We start from the raw sequence: 20,983 nt of genomic DNA, 5'->3' as shown, positions 1-20,983 counted from the left end.
CATGGAGAGGAATGTAAACTAATTCATGCATCAATTTAAAAAAAAAATTCCCGCATGTAAGACTTGTCATTTTTACCTCCACAATTGCAATCCTTGAGCATGCTGTCCATCAAACACGGTCACGAGCAAGCACGAGGGCTGTCAGGTCCTCGTCTGATCTGCTGTTGAATTACTTCCTTTTCCTTCTTCTTTCTTCTTCAATTCCGTTCCTTGCCCGTCCTCGTCGACCCTTACTCCTCTTTATCGTTATACCACCTTCCCCGAAGTTATCAAGGGAAAAATAGCTATTAGTGAAGGAAACAATATTAAAAACCATTCAAACTCTCTGTTCCTGGAACGAGACGCAAGGACATTACTCTAAACCTCACAAAACTAAGCATTAGGCTTCAAACTTCATGGACAATTCCTCAGCTCACGACGACGCAGCGGCAGTAGCTAGCCCTCGTCCTCGTCACGAATTCTGGTGTCACCAGGCAAGCACTTTTCTCCGTTTTACTGGTTCTTTCCAATCAAACAGCACAGTTACATGAGCAATGACGCATTCAATGAAATAGCACATGTCATTTTAACGAATTTTGGATGTTTGCTTTGATGTCTTGGCATTTAGTGTGCTGTAGAAATCACCCCGCTCATGGTACCACATCCACTCTGCCCAGAATGCCATAGTGAATTTGTTGAAAAGGTACAAAGGCATTCTTTTTTTTTCTTTTTTTTTTTTTTTTTTTTTTTTTTTCCCAAGTTCTGTGAAAATGATTATCTTTGCGATAGAAATTCAATTAACGGTGCAATAACCCCTAACATGCATGACGATTTCTTTTTGAACTAGATCGAAGAAGACAACGATCCGCGCAACTTTGTTGAAAATGCAGGCGAAGACATCGAGAACGGTGACGAGCAAGGGCATATACAATTATTCATCGAGGATCTACAACGTATGGTTCAGCTTGTAGGATTGATGCGACCAGTAGGGGAACAGGCTAGTCGACCACGGGCCCGACGCAGTGAAGACATAGCAACAGGAGACCATTCTGACTCCCTTACTCTACTTGATCACCCACTACGGTCTAGGGATCGCTTTGATGGCCTCACCACTATAATATCAGATGATGACGAGAATGACAACGTTGGTGATGATGGCGACGATGATGATGGCCATGATAGCCATGATATAATTGTGGACATTTCACAAGCAAATGGCGACCCCGATGACCCAAATAGAGCTGATAGATTTCAACAATCTCGAGCGTTTTTAATTAGGTAGGAAGAACGGTAATGGATTGAATGAAGTGAACAGGGGTTGACGTCTTGAGGACAATAATGAATATTTACCGTAAAATCACACGGCCATTATCGACCTATAGCTTTTTGGAGCGAATGCAACAAGAGATGAGCCCTGCTACGGAGAGCGCCTCAGATAGCCCTGGTCATGATACGGGCTTGAGTGGTCTATTTAATATGATTGGCAATCCTGGGGATTATGTGTTCAGTCAGGCAGGATTGGATGATGTCATTACACAGTTGATGGAGATGCAAGGGTAAGTTATCTCTTTAAAAGACTATGTTGCTCTGACTGTGTATGTCCTGGAGTTCAGTGTTTTAGCGGACCATATACTAAATCATTGTTTTTCGGGGATTTCAGGCGCCAGAACGGACCTGTTGGAGCATCCGATGAGATCATTGAAAGCATACCACCACATATCCTCACGGACGAAGAGTTAGCAGCAAAAACTGAGTGTAGCGTGTGCAAAGACGAGTTCACAAAAGAAGATAACTTGTTGCAACTGAAATGCAGGCATATCTTCCATGAAGATTGCATCAAGCCTTGGCTTAAATTGAATGGTACTTGCCCAACTTGTCGGTTTGAATTGGTACCCCAACATGGTGGGCACGATAACAATCAACAGAGAAATTCAACTTCAGGAGGGAATGACGGCCAGTCTTCAGGGCAGGACAACAACGCACAGACCCTACCAACTCCGACCGGACCCACATCTGAAGGAGGTGAGGTTGGAAATAGGATCCTCACATCAAGAGTAAACTCTATTCCTGGTGCATTTCCGTCTTCTACGCGATACAGTCCATTTCGACATGAAAGTAATAGCAATTCGACTTCATCTCCTTCCGCAGATGATGTTGACTAATAGAATATAGCACGTTTTCATAAAGAAATTTGATTTTTTTTTTTTTTTTTTTTATGTCATGCTGACAGGCTGACAGAAACACATGGTGAAGAAAGAGGGGTGTTGAGGCTAGAGAATTAGAAATATGCGTTGTGTGGCAGTGATAAAGTATACATACAAACTAAGATCAGTAAGATCAATCAAACCTCTCTTGTTCTTTCTTGCTTCTAGCGGGATCAAAAGGCGGAATAGAGACGACAGAAAAGTAGAAAGGCCTCCAAAAATCCCGTCCCGTCAACCGGCTCTGTTTTGAACCAGTTATTCTAATACATCAATCATTAGTCTCACAAGTTCTGCGCCACTCACTCTTTCGAAACAATTAAAAAAAAAATATAAATATATATAATAACGGCGCATTTGCCTTCCTGTGGTATTTTTTTCTCCTTTTCTCTTTTTTCTTTTTTTTTTTCCCTTTACTCTCCTTTTGTTTCCTTCAATGTCCCTTACTCACATTGTACTGTGATTTATTGTGCGTGCGATTCAAGTTTAGACCATATACAGCATACGTGCAAATCCCTTTGTCGTATAATGATAAAAAAAGAAAGAAAGAAAGAAACAAAGAAAAAAAAAAAAAAAACGTTTGCTAACATTGCTGCTGTCTCTCACACATATATTTTTTTCGTTCTCACGCTCTTTAAAAAACGTCCTCCTTGTTAATTGCTCCATCTTGACATAGGAACAAGTACTCCGTAACAAAGTTGTGACTCAGACAGAAAATGATAGGCACTGGTTACACTTCCCCCTCGTCTAACCAAAGGCGTTACCCGACAGTGACTAATTTTCAGCAACCACAAGCCCAAACGGGGACAGGACACGTTGCTTTAAGCACCCAAGTCATCGGCACTGACAATAGCCTGTCCACTCGTATTAGGTCCTTTGACGCTAGCTCTGCGCCACCTATTGTTGACTACGGCGTCACTTCAGCGCCAAGGTACAGCTTCGCTACTAATATTGACGCCACTACAACGGATAACAACAATGTCAATGGCCATGATAATAGAAACCGCTATGCCAACCCCATCAGTCGTGCGACAATAATAAGCGGATGGGCCGATCATAACCAGAGACTGATTGCTCTGGGCGTCGACCAACTTGAGCAAAGACTCTCTATAATAAGTGACAGCAGCCTTAGACAACTACCGAATCCACCACACAAATTCACCGAGGGATTTCGGCTCTTCGATATCAATGAGCTGAGACGGATCAAGCGTCAGCTGGAGGTGGAGTACCATCATTTTACACACCATCACAACAAAAAGTTCTATAAACAAATGGACAACATCATTGAACATGCACCTAGAGATCCACTTGTCGAGGTTTTCTCCAAGATTCGCCCACCGCCCTTGCCTGCTGAATTAGATCTGGACCAGTGCGCGTACATTAAAACATGTTCCAGGATTCAGATGAATCATTTAAAGCTCTTTAATCGTCAGCCACGAGTGATGCCTGCAAAGTTTGAAAAGGCATTTCGACGAGCCGTTGAGCATGTCAAGGCTTTGATGGCTCTTCCGGAAAAACTCTCCATGCCTACGGTCGAGTCCCTTAAGGATGTTCGTTATGATGGCTCCAAGTTTGCTGGACTGGAGTATGCGCGCGATAAACTTTATAAAAGAAGAGAAGCGCACACATATGCGCTTCGACATGCAGAAGAAGTCTGGACGTCGCTCATGGATGGCAATCTAGTCCATCCACACGATACTCGACTGGGAGGCAAGGGAAAACAAGTTGAGATGGACAAGGATATGCACGGCAAAATCAAGGACCCGGATGCTGAGAGTTGGTTGTTTTCATCCGGCAGCAGGAATCTCGACAGTTTGGAATCCATCAACACATCCATGGGTCGATTAATCCTTATGTTGAGTCATCGCGACTTATTGATCCTGGGCTCACTGGAACAGCCCCTTACCAAGGCTTATTTGGATGATAAGTGGCCTATCTACATCGGCCAGAGTTGGTACTATGGCGGAGCCGAAAAATTCGTCAACAAAATGTCTCGGCATGCTATTTATCATTGTTTCGACGCAAAGAAATTCGATGCTGCAATTGATGGCTGGCTTGTCCAAGAAGCCCTACAAGTACTCCGAGCTCAGTACGAGGATGGAATGAACCCCAAGTACGATACCTTGTGGACATTCGTCTACAAAAGCTTGGTGGAGGTGATCATCTGTCGAGATGATGGTATTCGACTGCAGAAACACGTGGGAACCACAAGTGGGAACTGTTTCAACACCTTGGTTCAGAGCATCATCACCATGTTCTTGGGTTACACTGCGCTCATTTATGAGGCCGAGAAACGTCAAGGAAGCATTGGAGTCTACTTGATCTTGACACAATGTGAGATGGTAGTCCTTGGCGATGACATGGTCATGGCTCTGGAGACACCTTGGATGGGTCTAACCAAAGAGATCCTCGCAGATGTAGTCAAGGAATGCTTCAACATTGACTGGTCCGGAAAGAAATCATTCTCAACTAATCGACTGATGGATGACAGCGCCATGGACTATAAGAAGTTTCAAGGTGTTCAGTTCCTGGGCATGTATTTTCGACACCAACGACTAGGCAACTCTCCTTTTGCTCCCAAGGTTGTTATCCCTTATCGACCCTTCCGTGAGAGCTACCTGTCCTTACTCTTCCCCAAGCATGGTGGCTACACACGGGAGGAGTCTTGGCTTCGAGCCCTTGGGATTTACCTCAATGCGGCTGGAAATCAAGAAACACAGGAGTGGTTGGAGGCTTATCTGGACTTTTTGGAATTGGTTCCTTTCGTCCGTCCAACTGCATGGCCTCCTAGTATGGAACGTTGGGTTAACAAAGATTATTGGAATCATGACACCAAACCTCCACCACCCAAAAGAATCACCATTCAGGAATGGTATCGGCTTGCATGTGAACCAAGAGACGTTGATGATTAAAAGGAAAACAAAATGCCTCTCTTTTTTTTTCCTTCCTTTCTCTCTCCCTCTCTTTCTCTCATCGTTTCTTTCTCTCTTTCTCTCTTTCTCTCTTTGTTCTCTTTCACTTTTTCATTCTTCTCTTTTCCGCGAAAAGAGGGTTAGTGAAAGCCAAATCCCGGTTTTGCAGTCTCAATATTAACTGCCATTATCGGGAGCAATCATATTATATGTATAAATGAAAACCATCGGTGACCCTGTCTGCAGAAGAGAATACCCTCTGGAGTAGTGACAATATCAGTATTATATCAGTCTCAAAACACCAATAAACTATATTGTTTTTCCCAAGTATATATAAGCCTAAACATTAGTTTTGTTAGCATATAAACTCTGTTATTTGTCCTCACCATATCAATGGCATACTGCATCGGACGCATTCTTCCACAGCCTCTAGATGTCACTTGTTGTTTTTTTTTTTTGGTCAAGCTTTCTTTTTTCTATTTCTTTTATTCATTATTATATCAAACAAAAGTGCCGTTTATCAACAGGGCATATCCTTTGATGCGGACAATACTTCTGGGACATTAACTAGGAAGTGAGGAAACGACAAACGAAGCAAAAAAATTTCGCGATCAAAAGATTGCTCTTTGGCCGGGAATTGAACCCGGGTCTTCCGCGTGACAGGCGGAGATACTGACCACTATACTACCAAAGACCTGATTATGGAAATGTTCCAGATTAAATATATTATATACTTAAATAAACACCTTAATTATATCACATGATACTACGAGAATGCAAGTAAAGATGGTGTATAACAATGTGGCTTTGTCGTAGATACTAGTCGTGTGGACGCGTTGATTGGATACGAAGTAGAGCCGTGCCACAGGTCCTCAGGGACTCCATTTATGGAGCTAACATCTAAATAAATCCTACATGACGTCGTGGGTCCTCGTTATAAAAAAAAAAAAAAAAAAAAAAAAAAAATGAACGCGTTGATTGGATACCGCTTTATGTGCAACCTTGCCACAAAATGGATTGTTGCGCGATGTTCGCCTTGACTTAGCCCAGAGGAGAGTTCTGTCTCCTTTCGATGAACCTCCGTTGGGGTGTTCGCAAGTGCAGGTTGGAGGCTCAGGGAGGCCCTGCTTTCCTTGGTACTCCCTCGTTTCGATCACTAAGGTAGTTGCGGATGGTGATACTTCTAATCGAAGGTGGTATGGCTGAATGATCAGCAGATGGTAGGCTAGGGGGGGGGAGAAGTTGAAATGACGCCCACAGAATGTTGCGTAACCAACCTTAAGCGACAGGAGCGTTTAATATATGTGTGGGAACAGTTCCGTTTGGCCACAGGGTTTTGTGATCATTCGTTCTTCAACTGAGGAATATCGAAAAAGTGGGCCTCCTGGCGGAGAGTATTGATTTTCGGTGACAAATGCCATTTACGTCAAACTACCCACAATCCTTCTTTCCTTCTTTTTCAACCCCACGGTGGGAGACAAATATCTACGAAAAGGAATCAGACCGCAAAAAGAACCGTAAGAACGCCAAGAAGAAGAAAAACTTTATGGATCACCTCAATAGTTGAGCCTTCAAGGATCTAGGACTTGGCGAAAATTGAAATTAGTGAATAATGGACTAGATTAGCTTGAACTTGAAAATTTGCTTGATCTGAAAAGGTTGAGAAACAGAGAGATTTCTTCAACCTCTTATATTAACCGTCTAGAGCGTTATTTGTGGTAAATGTCGGAAAAGGGCCTCAAGAGGAGGATTCACCCATAAAAGTAACAGATGAAAGACTTTGGCGCGAAGAAAATCTCCTAATTGTGGATACTGAAAATATTACGATATCAATAATAATAAAAAGAATGTGATCCTAAATTATGTCAACAAACGCAACACCCTGTCGATCTCGGTATGATTACGGTCATATGACTGTTAGAAACCAAATGTCCTGGCGGCTCTATTCTTAGTGAGGCACGTCCCTCCCTCGTCGGCCACGAATAAGAGAGCTCCATACCAGGCAGGTTTAAGGACATTCAAGCCCGAGTCTCTCCAGACTAACCTCTCTCTGATATTAAGATTTGGAATAAGACAAGACGAGAAGTAGTGATTGTACCATTTATGTATCGTGGGATACTGTAAACCAACACACGTCCACTCTACAACTATCGGATGAGAATGGAGCTAAAAACTATTTATGGCAAGCATTATGGGCATGGCCGTGTAAGCTACAGGCCTCTCTCCTGTGCAGATTGTCGATACAAACAAAAAAAAGAAGAAAAAAAAAAGAGGCTTGGATGGATTGATCACACGGTGCGCTTGGATCAATGCTATATCTTTTCGCTAGAACTACTCTGATCATATTATACCAATCAACATTATTGAAGAGTAAAAAGGATGCATTTTACTGTACACAGTAGGGGTCGGATGATTTGGCAAAGGAAGCCATTATTGTAGGGCTATGAAAACTGAGGCGGATAAGGAACAGCATCTTTGAGCAGTTCCCTCCAATCGAGGCGCTTAATCTCAGAGCCGTCCATCAATGATTCACTATCATCCACATCCGATGAATGCGCCGCAACAGCATAACAGTGCTCGTCGTCAAGCAATGCTTCCTCGAATGACCATCCATCTCCTGGGAAGTCCGGTGTTGGGCTATGAACTTGCATTGTTGTGGAGTGTATCGGCTAATGCAGTATTGATCAAAGGCGATACGGGGAAAAGACATTGGTTAGAATGATGGACAAGATAAATCACGATTTAATCAAGCAAGTGGTTAGCCCATGTCATTAATCGGTGCTGACTGATATGGCTCTCATTTCCCCATCTCCTTGGGCCATTCCTAGTGCTAGCCTAGCTTCACATTACCCCAGAGCTCTTTAGCTTGGTAAGTTACGCGAGCTGTGTTTTATGGCTATGCGCAACTAAACGCGTAGTTGTGTGAAGCATTTTCTACGAAATTGTGTGGCATTCATACTTAAGCAAAACTATTACCTTTTGAGTCTCCTCCTCCTCATGGATTGAAAACTCAACTGATCTAAGATTGTAATCGATGCCAACACCCAATGCCTTGCCTACAGACTCTTTGAGACACCAGACCCTGCAGAACCGCCTACGCTGGTTGCTAGCATTTTGAGAGTCCAAGAGATCTGAAGGTGCATTCTTCACAAACGATAGCTCGTTCAAAGTGAACTATTGGGTGTTCGAGTCAACAGCATTTGAAAGGCGTCGTGTCAGTAAGCATGATCAAATTTTTTTTTTTTTTTTTTTTTTTTTTTGGTAACCCAGGAATTAGTTACAAAATAAAAAAAGACAAATGACATCATGCTAATCGTGTAGCCATTGAATGCATGAATCTGGGGAAAAAAATAAAAAGAACCATACCTGATCTCGATAGCATGATAAAAATGCGTCAAATGGCTCCATTGGAACCTGCTCCTTGAAGTCCGTGACATCAGTGCCAAGTCGGACGTTGCTTTCCAAAGATGTACTTCCCACGAAGACGACCCAGTTTCCATGATGTGAGACATTAAAGCTGACATTCCGAAGGTGTTCTGGCTCTAGCTAGGTATCATGCAAACCAAGAAAAAAAAAAAAAAAAAAAAAAAAAAAAAGAAACGATCGATGGTAATGAGCTGTAGTGTACTAGTATGACTTCAAATGTTTCAAACACTTTATACACGAGAATGAGATGAATAAATGAGGGTATTCTGACGCGTTAGTCGCCTTCAATTCATAAGCCATCATTGACGGTGGGAACATGCAAGAAAGTGCTATTTTAATCGCCGCCAGATAAGACGTCTATTTCCTTTTTTTACCATGGATTGTTTGAGAATAATATTCTGATCATTTTCTTGTTATACTATATAAATAACATACTTACCAAGATGGGCTTATTAGTCGCGGACCTAGAAAAGACCATTGTCTCCCATTGACAACCATAATGCGCGACAAAGAAGGCATGGATCATGAGTCGACCGATCAAGGCGCGCCGAATGTCATCGTCATTTCGATACCGAAGTAAATAGTCCGAGTCTTCGCCTTGCAAGAAGTTTAAGAGGTTTGTTACTGGAACGATATTGGAGCTATCATCTTCTACCAGCGAGGTAACCAAGGGCTCAATGTGTTCCAACAGCAATGCTTGCCGGATATCGAATGCCCAACGTGTGATCGGCATTCTGTGCTGCAGTCTCCTTATTTTGAATGTGTATCAAAAAAAAAAAAAAAAAAAAAAAAAAATGCGCCGGGTCTAGAACTGTTGTGTTAAGTTGTGAACAGCTTTTTTTTTTTTTTTTTTTTTTTGTTCAACAACAGGCAGTATGAAGAAGGAATATGTTGGTACAGAATGAAAGTGGGTCGTGGCTGATAGTGAAAGAGCACTGTTGAGCGTATGAGCGTGTGCTCGGTCAGTCTTTTTTAAAAATGAAAAAATGAAAAATGAAAAGAACACGCGATAAATCGTTGAGGAAAAAAAAAGGGGACGCAAAAGAAAAGAAGTCGAAATCTGAGCAGCTTGGACAAAGGCAGGGGCAAGGCAGTTGCGAATGATTACAAAAGTACGAGTTTATTGAGATGAATCTGCGAATGGAATCAAATGAATCAACGATTCATAAACCTGAAGAAGGGGGGTTTTGAAAGGAACACGGAGTAACAAGCCAATGATGAAAAGGAAAAGAAAAGAAAAGAAAAGAAAAGAGAAAGAAAAGAAAAAAATGGAAAAAAATAAATAAATAAAAATAAAAATAAAAATAAAATTAAAAAATAAAAAATAAAGAATAAAAAATAAAAGCAGGTAAAGGGAATGGGAAAGGACAGGAATGGAGCCGGGTACGCCCATCTCAATTATTTTAATAACATCCTCAGATGAACACAGATTCTGATACAGATGCAGCTGCAGATTCAGATACCAACAGATGAAAAGAAAAAGAAAAAAAAAGACCTGATAAAGGGTCCTCTTTGCTCGGCAATGGAGTGGGAGGAACAGTAAGGAAAAGAACTCTTCCCTTTCCCTATTCCTGTTCCTTTTCCATTTCCATTTCCATTTCCTTTCTCTTCTCCTCATTTGCACTTGCCAATAACCTTCTGCACTTTCATTTTCAGCATCTCTGAATCTTAAACTGACGCATCTGGCTAGATAACATTAAAGACTTTAGCAGCTACAACTTTTTATACTTGTTTCTTCTTTTAATCTGCCTACTCTGGCTAGGCCTCTGTTGCTATTAGGACTCTTTCTGGCTATCATAAGAGCATTGTCGGCACCGGAACATGTTTTCCACTTCATTTCCTCACAGTTCACTATCCTTTTACTGTTTTTGAGCAGAACAACTGCTAACCAGTGTATATATTCAATCAAAAGACGTATCTGGCATTAAATACGCATGTCCAATTGGAGCACATTCCAGTTAGCAGGTCCCAGACAGAACTCACGGATAGGTTGTAAAAAAAAAAAAAGCTATAGAAATATGCATACACATCATGCATGCGTGCATGCAGGTTACTCGGCCTTTTAGCACTTCTTTTATACCCTCCTCCCCCTTGTCATCCTGCTCCTTATTTCTACTCTCCGCGTCCATGCTTGATTTGATCGGGGGCACACACAGCAGAACCCTTTTTTTTGTTGTCGTCTCGAAATAGCATTGCTAAAACTTATTTTAATTTTTAATAAGGGTTTTATAATCATAGTTAAAGTAAATCATAAACCTTTGTTATTGATCCATTAACTATAACCTGTTGATCCATTAACTATAATATATAGAACGCCGTAACCAAACAGTACAGATGATTGTGACATTCATGACTATAGGTAAATCGAATTACTATAAATGCTCGCACATACTATGGGAAGAACCAACAGCAGCGGATAAAATTCGAGGAACGCTTATGAAGTATATTTATCAGACCCTATAAAATGGTTAAAAAAAATAAAGAATTCCAAATTCAGACCCTTGCTCTTCTGGTAGAACCCTGCCAAAGAACGGTGGTGTTCCTGAGCCGGGTACCATATGATTATGCGCATACTCAGGGTGGAATGGAATCAACTTGGGGACGGAGTATTGCTTCTACCAAAAAAGAAAGTTGGCACTAAACAATTTTCAAGTCCGCCTTCCATAGTTGCCATAGTAACGCGTCAGTCTGTTGAACACATATACCCCTCAATTGAATACGACTTAGCCCAGAAGTGTTACGCGTACACACATATACACATTATATCAGATCTCATCGCTTCTCCTACACATTCTAAATTCCTCATCCCGCTTAAATCATCCATAATCGAATCATTCATAACTGAAATGTCCTCTTACTATGATGACCACAGTCTTGAAGACCCCTTCAAGGCTCGACAATCCAACAATCGCTCCTTGAATCCTGATCTCTCCCATTTCATGCCAAATGAAGATGATGAAATTTCGTCTTCTTCCAATCGTTTACCACCAGGGACTACGCCAAGGGCAAGCGATTTCCGGAGACTTGCAGAGTACGACAAATATCTAGCAGATGTGCAACTACCCTCTTTTGGGAGGCAGAAGTCCGCTATATTCGATTGATGTACTTGCACACATGTTAGATAGTCCATTCCCTATTCCTCTATCGCCTTTTTTTATTGACTTTATTTTTACTTTTAATTATACAGGATGTTTGGGGCATTCCGTGAAAGGGAGGAGCCCTTAGGAGATGAAGCGCACCAAGAATTCCTGGATAACCTGATTACACAGTTGATGGACGAAGCCGGTGCCAGGTAGGAGTTATAGATACTTTTTTATTATTATTATTTTTTTATTGTTATGATGTATTTTTTTTAACACAAATTCTCGGATCCGAATATTGAATAATTTACCAGCGGAAAGCATGGACCTCCTCCAGCCTCCAAGTCATTCATTCGTGACTTGCCGTTCGTTGCACAGAAGGAGTTGAAGTCAGGTACTGTACCAGATCGTTTTTGCAGAGTCAAGTAATACTCAGATCCCCATAGCTGCTAACGTCCTCATTGCATATCCTTGTTTTTATTTCATTCTATCTTAATTACCGGGTTGAATATGTTGATAGATGAGGCATGTATCATCTGCAACGAAAACTTTCATGAGAACGAGTTCAAGGCTGGGATCACAAAGCTGCCATGCAAGCACTTTTTTGATCGTGATTGCATCGTTCCATGGCTTGAGTTGGTAAGGAATATATATATATTTATTTCCTTCATACCCTTGAATCAAATATGTTTTATGTGGTATGCCACTTGCTTGCTGCTCCTCATCAAACCACTCATCCAAATATTTGCATTACGATAGCACAACAATTGCCCGGCATGCCGTGCCGAAGTTCCCTCGGATGACCCTGATTGGATCAAAAAGAAACGTGAGGCAGAACTAGCAAAATATGCTGCAGAAGCAGAAATTGACGAGGATTGGATGTACTCTTAGATAATAGATGCCTATTTATTAGACATATTTAGATAATGATAACAATACCTAGAGCAGTTCACAGTAACAGTAATAATAATAGTCGATACTTCAGTAAAAAAAAAAAAAAAAAAGCATACTCAACTCTCGGCTCCTTCATTTCAAACCCAACCTACTTGTTTCGAGTGATCTATTATATGAGATCCGTTGAAGACAAAACAATAATAAAAGCCAAAAGCAAGATTGCATTACTATTATCAAAATATACATTACAATCATACATGACATGTAGTAAAATAGTTTTTTTCTGGCGCAAGGAGCCAACTGGATCTAACGATGGCGGAACACCGGGCCGCATTTCAGCTACACAAGCAACCTTAAAGTACTTGTGAAGCGCCGTGTTGAAAAATTGTGCGCGGACGCACAGTTGACAAATTTCAATTCACCTTTTGACAATGGACAAGTAATGGGTAAATACTAGGCCCGCACGAACGCAAACCTGAAAATTGCTAGAGCCTAGAGGTCTCTATTCTTTTTTTTTTTTTAAGCCGTGTCTTGGGCAAATGTCCCTATAACCAATGCTTTCCAAGTTGAAAAAAAGCTGAAGCATGTGCCATGCTGTCGTATGACTATCTCATATCCTTTTATTGTGCTCTATGTTATCACGAATGCCCCTATCCCTCCGATTATACCTCTCCTCGCCTACTACAAAGAGCATCCCCTTGCAGACTTCACTGCCTTATCACCATCATCTCATTGTATAGAGTCCCAAAAAAAGACTTTCTTAGTTCAATGAATTTAAAAAAGCCACAGTCAGTGGCTTTGAACCTAATCTGATCGGGAGCGATTACAAAGATTTATTAAAGATACACCTTCAAATTATTTTTACTAGGGTGATGATAATCGATTAATAATTGAAGCGTTTTTATACAACGTCTACTCATGGGTCTTCAACTGTGTACAAATGTGTGTTTGTGTACATTAAGCTTTTGCCATCGCAACATTTTTAAACAAAATGAGGCATCAGGTTGTATTAGGAACCTCTCCAGATCCGAAATGATGGAATTAGGTTTTATATTTATCCATTTGTAAAAAAGTTTACGGATTTGTAAGGAAACCAATTCTTTTAAATACCATCCCTTCTTTCTCTTTCCCATTCTCCCTCCTTTCTCTCAACTTCTCATCTCTCGCTTATCCTCTCTCTCTCTCTCTCTTTTCCCCTCAAGTGCATACTCAGTTCATTTGCTATACCCATTCCTAATCCTTCTTGCACACCAATCCAAAGACGACCAGCAAATCATTAGACACTAAAAAAAAAAAATAAAATAAAAAAAACAATAATAATGTCAACTCGCCCAGAAAACAGTTTTGCCAACACCACCTTCCAGGCTTTGGTCAACAGCGATCCTCAGATTGCTCACCTCAAGGATGGAGCATACTCTAAGGCTGCCAGCCCTGAGCGTTTCAACATTACCAAGGCCGGTCTTGAGGCCAAGGGCTTCAAAGTCACTATCGCTGAAAACAAGGACGAGGCTTATGAGAAGCTTAAGAGTCTCATCCCTGCAGTAAGTTTTTTTTTTTTTTTTTTTTTTCTTCCTTCCTCGATGAGAAATTTTATTCTGTGCCCAAACAAACAACAATCAAATTCTATATCAGCCAATCACTAATGATGTGCAAAATTTTTATTTATTTTAGGGCGCTTCTATAAATCTTGCACACAGCACAACCCTTGAAGAAGTAAGTGCAATCCATTTATTTTATTTATTATATACCATATAGACATGTATTATCACACTACAAAGACAATTGACTGACTTTTTTTTTTTGCTTTTGTTTCAATCGCATAGATTGGATTCATTAACTATCTTATGGGAGAAACCCCTTATGTCAACATTCGTGCAAAGATCCTTGCAGAAAAGGATCCCGTCAAGCAAGCAGAGCTCCGTCGTATCGATGGTACTACAGTCGACTACTTTTTGACCTCCATGTGTGCTGTCACCGAGAATGGTGAGTTGGCACATGGTGATCAAACGGGCACCAAAGTTGGTGGTGTCGCCTTTGGAGCCAAGAACGTGATTGTGGTTGTTGGATCCAATAAGATTGTCAAGGACGAGGCCGAGGCCTTTAAGAGGACCACAGAATGGTGCCTACCCTTCGCTAGCGCCTTTTCTAGAGAAGTCTTCAAGGCCCCAGGCGCATCCCTGAACAATTACCAGGTCATTCGACAGGCCAATCCCTTCAACCCTGACCGCATCCAGGTCTTACTCATCAACGAGGCTCTCGGTGCTTAAAAGCATTAGTATTTCCATAATATCATTTATTTTATTTTATTTTTTCTCCTACACTGTATAAAAAAAATTAGCATAATAAAGCACGGTATATCCAATTCAACTTATTGTCCTTTCTCAGCAGTGGTCCTTGTGAAAGTTTTTTTTTACTCGAAGGGTCTTTGGCTTTAAAGCGTCATATGTTATGGGAAAAGCAAAAGAATCCCCATATCATGTAATTTTAAGCTTAGCGAATTTCATCATAACTTGGTGGCAGGTCAGAAGGAACAGCCGGGGGCTGTGGTTGAGGCTGTTGCTGTGCCTGAGGAGGAGGAGGAGGATAATGAGGGGCTGAAGATGTTGCTCTGGCCTCCAAAGGAGGAGGGGGATAATGTGGGAAATGCTGGGGTTGGGGAGCTGGCGCAGAGGTCGTTGCTGTAGCCATGGGGAAAGGAGTTGAGCTAGTGGTTGCTGATGGCCCAGGAACGGGTTCTGAAGGTGGAGCGTATACAGGCAATTGCTCCAAATGTTGAGGCGCCGCTCCATCGAGCTCTAGAAGAAATACATTTTTGATTTTTTCTGTCAGATCAAAGAGGATCTATCATATGATTTTATGACGTTCCAATTTTCACTCATTTTACCTTGTAGCCTCTCACGAAGGGATCTGTATTGGGCGTCGAATTCATGAAGGTCTACAAAATCACCAAAAAGAAAAGAAGAAAGTCAGCATTTTCAGTTCTTCGTTTCAGACGTTTTATTAATTTTTGATGTGGAAAAGGCCGAAAAAACATGTCTTTTTTTATTGACTTACTTCCGCTTGAAAAAGTGATAGAGAGTCGGGCCGGCTGTTTGAGTCCACCACCTGGAACAGGCATTACGACTGCCTTGAAAACAGGCGCCGAGAACCATGACTGAACCAACTTGCTGTCTTGGACATTGCTCATTGGTAATGAAGCTGAAGTGAAAAAACTAGTAGGGGCAGCGCACAGATAGACGATCCTTTGATTCGTCAAAATGATAGTGCCGCTCTTTGAAGCGTAATTAACCCTGTCAAGTATTTTCTGGATGGTCAGTGAAGGAAGAGACGAGGGCGAATGCTGATACAAATGAATGAAAAGCTGATTGAAAAAAAAAAAAAAAAAAAAAAAATTGCGCTGATATTTTTTATTCATCTTTTTTTTTTTTTTACCCTGCTCCAGGATAGCCGCCATTAGAATTATCTAGCTCGAAGCGAACATCTTGTTCACGGAAGAAAATGGTTTCATTCTCGAGAGGAACAATGTCTTTCCCGTCCGGGGTGAGCATGACCCAGTTGACTGACATATTCTGTTTATTCTTTGAGAGTTCGTCGGTAGTTTGAGTAGTTTGAATTGAGTGTAATGAGTGGTGTTGAGAGTTGTAGAAACCTTTGGAAAAGATATGGAAGTATTGTAGGAATTATGAAAAAGTCTACCTTTCACAAGGAAAAGCAGTCGCTAAGAGAAAGAGCGGCTTGGTTTGGGAGGTTTTTGAGCAATGTTCACATTTTTTGTGGTCACATACTTCATGCCAACCAGAACAGCGTCGCGTTAATCCTTGAATTCCAGGACAAACACCTTATTCACTAACTACCTCGGAGCCATCCTACTGTTCGAAACAATGATGCAGCAACAGCAAATGGCGACGAGCAGTCGCAATCAGATCACTTTACGAGGCTCAACAAAGATCATTGTCGAATTCTTTGGTATGGACCTTTTACACTTGAGGTGTTGTGTAGTAGAGAATAAAGTGCAGCAAGAAGCTTACCGGCAATGCTTCATTTACTGTAAAAACAATAGAATATTGTATAAATAGGTAAAGACCATGCTGCGCACTTTCGTTGAAGGATTAAGTAGAGCAGCTTTTTTTTTTTTTTTTTTTTTTTTTTTTCTTGGCTCACACATGGTTTTTTCTTTACTCGAACGTTTGTAATACCCATTGGTCATGATCCTCAGCTTACTCTTTCAGCGAGGATTATATGCACCAGAATATTTCAAGATGACCAAGAAGTATGGCCTCAATATGTTGGTAACTACGGATCCACAAGTCAAAGACCATATGAGGGAAATTCTGAAGCAGGTCGAGGGTAAAGAAGTCTTTTTCTCTTTCTTTTTTTTTTTTTTTTTTTTTTTTTTTACGGTAGCAACACGGATCAAATCTCATTATAAAGGGTTTTGCAAGGAAGTATTTTCTCTATAACTTTACTCTAAGCTCCCTCCATATTCTTTTTTTTTTTTTTTTTTTTTTTTTTCTTTTTTCTAGCATGGCTCATGGCATGTAAAGTTGAGAAGCTTATCTTAGCTATTAAATCAAAGGAGACAATGACTGTTTTAGAACGCTGGCAATTCGATATTCAAAACACAAAGGATAGTAGCAATAATAATACCATGTCAGCAGGACAACAGCAGTCGTTTTCAACACCATCCTCATCGTCAATGTTCAATAACGTTCGGAGCAATGAAAATATAACAGATCCGACCTTGCCATCCTCCAACAAGCAGAAGGCTGAGAAAACAGAGAAGGAGATCCAAGCAGAGATCCAAGCTATCCTCCGACAAATCACAGCAAGCGTCACATTCCTACCCATGCTAGATGAAAAGTGTACGTTGACAAAACAGCGTCTGGAGCGGTTTTGTGGTATTTTTCTATAGCTTGGTCGTTTTCAGAGTATTTACACGCTACAAAACTTTCATCAACCCATTTTTTCTTAGGCACATGGACGATTTTATGTCAGACAGAAAAGGATGCAGAGGTCCCAGCGACATGGTCGGATGCAGACCCACATCTAGTTCATAATGCAGAGCAGGTCAAACTTCGATCCTTTAGCACTAAACTCCATAGGGTTGATGCGCTGGTCGCCTATCGTCTTCAGGATGATTTGTAACTCATTAATAAAACTCGGGGTTTGGACTATGAATGGATTACGGTAGCTAAGGCATTGTAATTTTATTTCTATGAGGATCATTTACTGGCGAGATATCCTCTAGTCGTAGCGTTCCTCCATACCCATGCCTTCATCTTCATCTTCATAATCCTTCTCTTCTACATATGATTCTATATCGTTAACGTTTTCGTCTTCATCCCGATGGGCGAACTTTGCTTTCAGAGCGTCATAGTCTCCTAAAGATTCCTGGCCAAGAGCGTACCGCAACCCTGGCCAAGAAGCAACACGTCTTTTCCTTGTTTTGCCCTCTGGATAGGCATCCCCCGCTTGACTGTATGCATCTCTAAACGAATTCATCCTGGAGCAAATTGTATTCTCGCTGTCCTCTGACAATACTCTCGAGTTGCCTGCATCTCGAAGGTTTCGACCATGGACCTTTCGGTCCAATTTCTTCTTAATTTCCGAGCGGCATTCTGCAATCATTTGCTCAATCCTCATACGATTAGCAATCATGTGAAGCTTGGGGAAGGTTTGTCGCTCGCCTACTGTCAGGCAGTGTTGCAGACGGCCTTCATCTGGATCTGATATTATATTAAACCAATCAGAAATCCCTGATTTTGGCTAAAAAAAAAAAAAAAAAAAAAAAAAAAAGAAAAAAAAGAAAAAAAGTTCAGTCTTGAGAACAATTGGGATACTGTTTCTACTTTCATTTTTTTTTCTTCTTCTTTTACTTACAAGGATGGTAACATGTCCATCGAATTTCTGTAGCCAGATCCACGACCAGTCTTGGTTCATCACCTTAGGCAACAACTCCAAATCACGAAGCACCTTGAGCCATTTTGACAAATCAAGCTTCAGGAACTGCTCAATAGATGCTGCCAAGAACCCTCCGCGCCAGCCTTCACCATACAAGTGGCTCACCGGACGGCCAATGCTGCCTCTAGAACCATAGAAGAATAGATGTATATGCGGGTTCACCTGAGAGACAATGGTATAGTTGACGTTGAAATGGGTGTGAAGAGCCTGAAGAGGGATATCTGCCCGCAAGGATCCGTCCTTGAAGCCACGCCCTCCATAACTGAATGGCACCAACTTCCCATCAGGACGCTTGCGCATCAATACCACCGGATTTAAGATTCCTGGAATAGCAGCGCTCGCAATTACCGCTGACCAAACAACACAATCTGGGGCCGTCAAATAGTTAAGAAGTTTCGGTGGCGAATGGGGATCATATGGGACTACTGAAACGTTAAGAATGCGTCCTGTACGTTCATATGCCTCCAGGAAAGTCAATCCGCCTTTAGTCACCCATTGCGCCTTGCGTGCCCAGTCCTCTGCATCGAATCGTGCGCCTTTCCGGATAAGGCGAGGAAGCCAAGTCTAAAAACCAATGCAAAAAAAAAAAGTAAGTTTTTTTTTTTTTTTTTTTATACATCGCATCACGAAGGTTTGATTTAAGACCGAACGTACAAAGATGCTGTCTGCGCAAGCAGTAAATTTGTGCGCGAGTTCTGGAACAAGAACCTCGTTAAGTTCCTCATCTGTGTGACAACACACCAGAGCAGCTATTTGTAGAAATTTTACCACAGAGAGAGTCAAATGTGGGGATTTAGTTGTTAAATTACAGCGAAGAGCGGGGGAATAAAGGGAATAGAGCATAAACTATTGTAGCTTACCCATCAAAGCTCCAGCACTTGTTCCAGTGATGACGGTTGGCAAAACTCCTGCCTGAAGAAGAGCGCGCACTACACCTAAATGGTAATAACCAAATCCTGCTCCACCTGAAAGACAGAGTGCGGTTCGACCGTAGTTCTTGTGAATACTCTTGAAGAATACCCGTTTTTCTTCGTCTGTAAGTTGCTTTGATTCTACCACGGCCTGCAGTGATGTCGTTACTATCGGTTTCAAAAAAAATTCATATCGAATTAAAGTGTTCAGCATGATTGAAGTGAACGATAGCTGGGCGAATTTTAAAAGATGTGACCAAAAACCAAGAAAGGCTGTTATTTATGGGTTTTACCTTCACGAACATATTCTTCAATAGGCTTCTTGGTGCCATGGTATGTCTGTGAGTAAAGTCGTGCGTTTTCAACGCCACCAAAGTTGGACTTGACTACACCTTGCAAATGGTCTTTGAGTTCATCGACCCTGTTTGCTTCTCGGGCAAGTCGAAGATTCCTGTTAACCCTTGATAGAAGATGGTAGTCGTAATAACCAAAGTTGGGATCGTTTTTCCAGTCATCCTTCTTCATGTAGGTATCCAATCTTTGAGCTGCGGCCTTCCAGTCGCTATATGTTGTTGCATTACGAAGTTCCTTCCGAAGTTGATTACGACGCCCACGCCTAATCGTATCATAATGGATCCATGATCAGTATGACATTTATTTATTTTTATTTTTTTTTGTGCATGTGCTCGATACTTGCCATGTAACAAAATATTCCCAGAGATTGACGATCTGTCGGACACAGATATATATCCATAACTCTACAGCAACGATACTGAAAATCAAGACCTGCATTATATGCACAAGCACATAGATTGTTAATATAATTTTAATAAAGATCATATTGTGATCTTGAAGATCCTACAGATTGGGTTACACATTACCATGAGAGGTATTCTTAAGAGGGTGTAACTATAGCCTTTGTATATCCTGGGAGTCTTGCGACTCCGTGCACGTTTTGATGATGCTTGTTGAACTGGCATAAAATCGGTCACCGCAGAGATCAGTTCCGCCGAGGTTTCACTACGAACACTGTCCTCGAGTGCTTGCCGAAATTGTTGCATGTGATCTTCATTAACATAGGTTTGTTCAAATTCAGAAATGTGAGCATGTTGAGTGGGAATCGGACTTGAAGCCCTGGACGAGCCATTACTGAAATCTGAATGAGATGTTTCCTGAGTTTCATCGTGTTGAATCAAGCCGTTGCCGTTGCCGTTGCCGTTGCTTGTTGGTGATGATTTAGCCTTCCCTCGTCGGTGGGAGGTCATTCGAGATTTGCCGTTGGATCCGGCAACTGTAGAAGTCGCCATAGGGAAGATATAAAAAGGAAAAGAGTGTATTTATTTGAGGGTTTTATGTCCCTGTTTGCGTTGATGTTTGTGTATGTTTATACAAGAATGAAAAGCGAAGAGAATGGTTTGTAAAAAAAAAAAAAAAAAGATAAAATGAAAGAAAAAGAAAAAAAGAGAAAAGGAGATGTAATTCACTTTTTGTCATAAAAAGAAGGTTTCAGAATTGTCAGATGCATGTGCACTTTCGGTATTTGTGCTTATGAAGGCGAATTTGGTCCAAGCTCCACCATTGCCCCAGAGCATCCGTCCTTTTCCCCCATCCCACTTGCG

At 41.3% G+C, this 20,983-nt stretch overlaps 8 protein-coding genes and 1 non-coding gene across 9 annotated transcripts; 5 read left to right on the top strand and 4 right to left on the bottom strand.

The window, feature by feature from the left end:
- Positions 1–188: 188 nt before the first annotated feature.
- Positions 189–2,166, top strand: BCR41DRAFT_424186 (hypothetical protein). The gene is made up of 5 exons (XM_022030384.1): positions 189–473; positions 608–682; positions 827–1,257; positions 1,362–1,535; positions 1,640–2,166. The coding sequence occupies exons 1-5, from the start codon at positions 396–398 to the stop codon at positions 2,139–2,141; spliced, it is 1,260 nt and encodes a 419-aa protein (XP_021878853.1). The 5' UTR covers positions 189–395; the 3' UTR covers positions 2,142–2,166.
- A 406-nt stretch (positions 2,167–2,572) lies between these two features.
- On the top strand, positions 2,573–5,420 carry BCR41DRAFT_138645 (hypothetical protein). Its single transcript, XM_022019527.1, has 2 exons — positions 2,573–4,519; positions 4,541–5,420. Exons 1-2 carry the CDS (start codon positions 2,897–2,899, stop codon positions 5,090–5,092), a joined length of 2,175 nt encoding a protein of 724 aa, XP_021878852.1. The 5' UTR covers positions 2,573–2,896; the 3' UTR covers positions 5,093–5,420.
- A 294-nt stretch (positions 5,421–5,714) lies between these two features.
- On the bottom strand, positions 5,715–5,786 carry BCR41DRAFT_t110. The gene has a single exon. It is a non-coding gene; the product is annotated as a tRNA-Asp (tRNA).
- Positions 5,787–7,471: 1,685 nt separating this feature from the next.
- On the bottom strand, positions 7,472–9,290 carry BCR41DRAFT_358655 (hypothetical protein). Its single transcript, XM_022025081.1, has 4 exons — positions 8,958–9,290; positions 8,459–8,638; positions 8,069–8,266; positions 7,472–7,761 (listed from the first exon to the last, which is right to left on the bottom strand). Exons 1-4 carry the CDS (start codon positions 9,249–9,251, stop codon positions 7,534–7,536), a joined length of 900 nt encoding a protein of 299 aa, XP_021878851.1. The 5' UTR covers positions 9,252–9,290; the 3' UTR covers positions 7,472–7,533.
- A 2,001-nt stretch (positions 9,291–11,291) lies between these two features.
- On the top strand, positions 11,292–12,574 carry BCR41DRAFT_358654 (hypothetical protein). The gene is made up of 5 exons (XM_022025080.1): positions 11,292–11,549; positions 11,706–11,810; positions 11,913–11,992; positions 12,119–12,237; positions 12,358–12,574. The coding sequence occupies exons 1-5, from the start codon at positions 11,365–11,367 to the stop codon at positions 12,487–12,489; spliced, it is 621 nt and encodes a 206-aa protein (XP_021878850.1). The 5' UTR covers positions 11,292–11,364; the 3' UTR covers positions 12,490–12,574.
- Positions 12,575–13,811: 1,237 nt separating this feature from the next.
- Positions 13,812–14,759, top strand: BCR41DRAFT_424182 (hypothetical protein; the record flags this gene model as incomplete). The annotated part of the gene is made up of 3 exons (XM_022030383.1): positions 13,812–14,033; positions 14,164–14,205; positions 14,316–14,759. The coding sequence occupies 3 exons, from the start codon at positions 13,812–13,814 to the stop codon at positions 14,757–14,759; spliced, it is 708 nt and encodes a 235-aa protein (XP_021878849.1).
- BCR41DRAFT_358653 (hypothetical protein) lies at positions 14,738–16,396 on the bottom strand. The gene is made up of 4 exons (XM_022025079.1): positions 15,925–16,396; positions 15,547–15,782; positions 15,377–15,427; positions 14,738–15,287 (listed from the first exon to the last, which is right to left on the bottom strand). The coding sequence occupies exons 1-4, from the start codon at positions 16,056–16,058 to the stop codon at positions 14,983–14,985; spliced, it is 726 nt and encodes a 241-aa protein (XP_021878848.1). The 5' UTR covers positions 16,059–16,396; the 3' UTR covers positions 14,738–14,982.
- On the top strand, positions 16,279–17,655 carry BCR41DRAFT_358652 (DNA-binding protein). Its single transcript, XM_022025078.1, has 5 exons — positions 16,279–16,458; positions 16,553–16,568; positions 16,709–16,839; positions 17,016–17,354; positions 17,465–17,655. Exons 1-5 carry the CDS (start codon positions 16,374–16,376, stop codon positions 17,635–17,637), a joined length of 744 nt encoding a protein of 247 aa, XP_021878847.1. The 5' UTR covers positions 16,279–16,373; the 3' UTR covers positions 17,638–17,655.
- Positions 17,656–17,676: 21 nt separating this feature from the next.
- Positions 17,677–20,792, bottom strand: BCR41DRAFT_358650 (acyl transferase/acyl hydrolase/lysophospholipase). Its single transcript, XM_022025077.1, has 7 exons — positions 20,246–20,792; positions 20,062–20,150; positions 19,658–19,980; positions 19,314–19,532; positions 19,108–19,202; positions 18,373–19,017; positions 17,677–18,258 (listed from the first exon to the last, which is right to left on the bottom strand). The coding sequence occupies exons 1-7, from the start codon at positions 20,669–20,671 to the stop codon at positions 17,737–17,739; spliced, it is 2,319 nt and encodes a 772-aa protein (XP_021878846.1). The 5' UTR covers positions 20,672–20,792; the 3' UTR covers positions 17,677–17,736.
- Positions 20,793–20,983: the final 191 nt, after the last annotated feature.

This window comes from Lobosporangium transversale (genome assembly GCF_002105155.1).
Source record: "Lobosporangium transversale strain NRRL 3116 chromosome Unknown BCR41scaffold_34, whole genome shotgun sequence".
Taxonomy (NCBI): domain Eukaryota; kingdom Fungi; phylum Mortierellomycota; class Mortierellomycetes; order Mortierellales; family Mortierellaceae; genus Lobosporangium; species Lobosporangium transversale.
The sequence above is the reverse complement of the archived record's forward strand: the minus strand, read 5'-3'. Positions and strand labels throughout refer to the sequence as shown.

Bases quoted from the DNA above. Each gene is read 5' to 3' on its own strand.
- BCR41DRAFT_424186 (XM_022030384.1), top strand. From the start codon at position 396: ATGGACAATTCCTCAGCTCACGACGACGCAGCGGCAGTAGCTAGCCCT. The intron at 474-607 runs GCAAGCACTTTT...CTTGGCATTTAG, and splicing joins ACGAATTCTGGTGTCACCAG to TGTGCTGTAGAAATCACCCC. The intron at 1,258-1,361 runs GTAGGAAGAACG...ATCGACCTATAG, and splicing joins TCTCGAGCGTTTTTAATTAG to CTTTTTGGAGCGAATGCAAC.
- BCR41DRAFT_138645 (XM_022019527.1), top strand. From the start codon at position 2,897: ATGATAGGCACTGGTTACACTTCCCCCTCGTCTAACCAAAGGCGTTAC.
- BCR41DRAFT_358655 (XM_022025081.1), bottom strand. From the start codon at position 9,251: ATGCCGATCACACGTTGGGCATTCGATATCCGGCAAGCATTGCTGTTG. The intron at 8,639-8,957 runs GTAAGTATGTTA...CATGATACCTAG, and splicing joins CGACTAATAAGCCCATCTTG to CTAGAGCCAGAACACCTTCG. The intron at 8,267-8,458 runs GTATGGTTCTTT...AACACCCAATAG, and splicing joins TATCATGCTATCGAGATCAG to TTCACTTTGAACGAGCTATC.
- BCR41DRAFT_358654 (XM_022025080.1), top strand. From the start codon at position 11,365: ATGTCCTCTTACTATGATGACCACAGTCTTGAAGACCCCTTCAAGGCT. The intron at 11,550-11,705 runs GTACGACAAATA...TTAATTATACAG, and splicing joins GATTTCCGGAGACTTGCAGA to GATGTTTGGGGCATTCCGTG. The intron at 11,993-12,118 runs GTACTGTACCAG...ATATGTTGATAG, and splicing joins ACAGAAGGAGTTGAAGTCAG to ATGAGGCATGTATCATCTGC.
- BCR41DRAFT_358653 (XM_022025079.1), bottom strand. From the start codon at position 16,058: ATGTCAGTCAACTGGGTCATGCTCACCCCGGACGGGAAAGACATTGTT. The intron at 15,783-15,924 runs GTAAAAAAAAAA...AATACTTGACAG, and splicing joins GGCGGCTATCCTGGAGCAGG to GGTTAATTACGCTTCAAAGA. The intron at 15,288-15,376 runs GTAAAATGAGTG...TATTTCTTCTAG, and splicing joins CCTTCGTGAGAGGCTACAAG to AGCTCGATGGAGCGGCGCCT.
- BCR41DRAFT_358652 (XM_022025078.1), top strand. From the start codon at position 16,374: ATGATGCAGCAACAGCAAATGGCGACGAGCAGTCGCAATCAGATCACT. The intron at 16,840-17,015 runs GTAAAGAAGTCT...TCTTTTTTCTAG, and splicing joins AATTCTGAAGCAGGTCGAGG to CATGGCTCATGGCATGTAAA. The intron at 17,355-17,464 runs GTACGTTGACAA...ATTTTTTCTTAG, and splicing joins ACCCATGCTAGATGAAAAGT to GCACATGGACGATTTTATGT.
- BCR41DRAFT_358650 (XM_022025077.1), bottom strand. From the start codon at position 20,671: ATGGCGACTTCTACAGTTGCCGGATCCAACGGCAAATCTCGAATGACC. The intron at 19,203-19,313 runs GTAAGCTACAAT...TTCTACAAATAG, and splicing joins AAGTGCTGGAGCTTTGATGG to CTGCTCTGGTGTGTTGTCAC. The intron at 19,018-19,107 runs GTACGTTCGGTC...ATTGGTTTTTAG, and splicing joins CTTGCGCAGACAGCATCTTT to ACTTGGCTTCCTCGCCTTAT.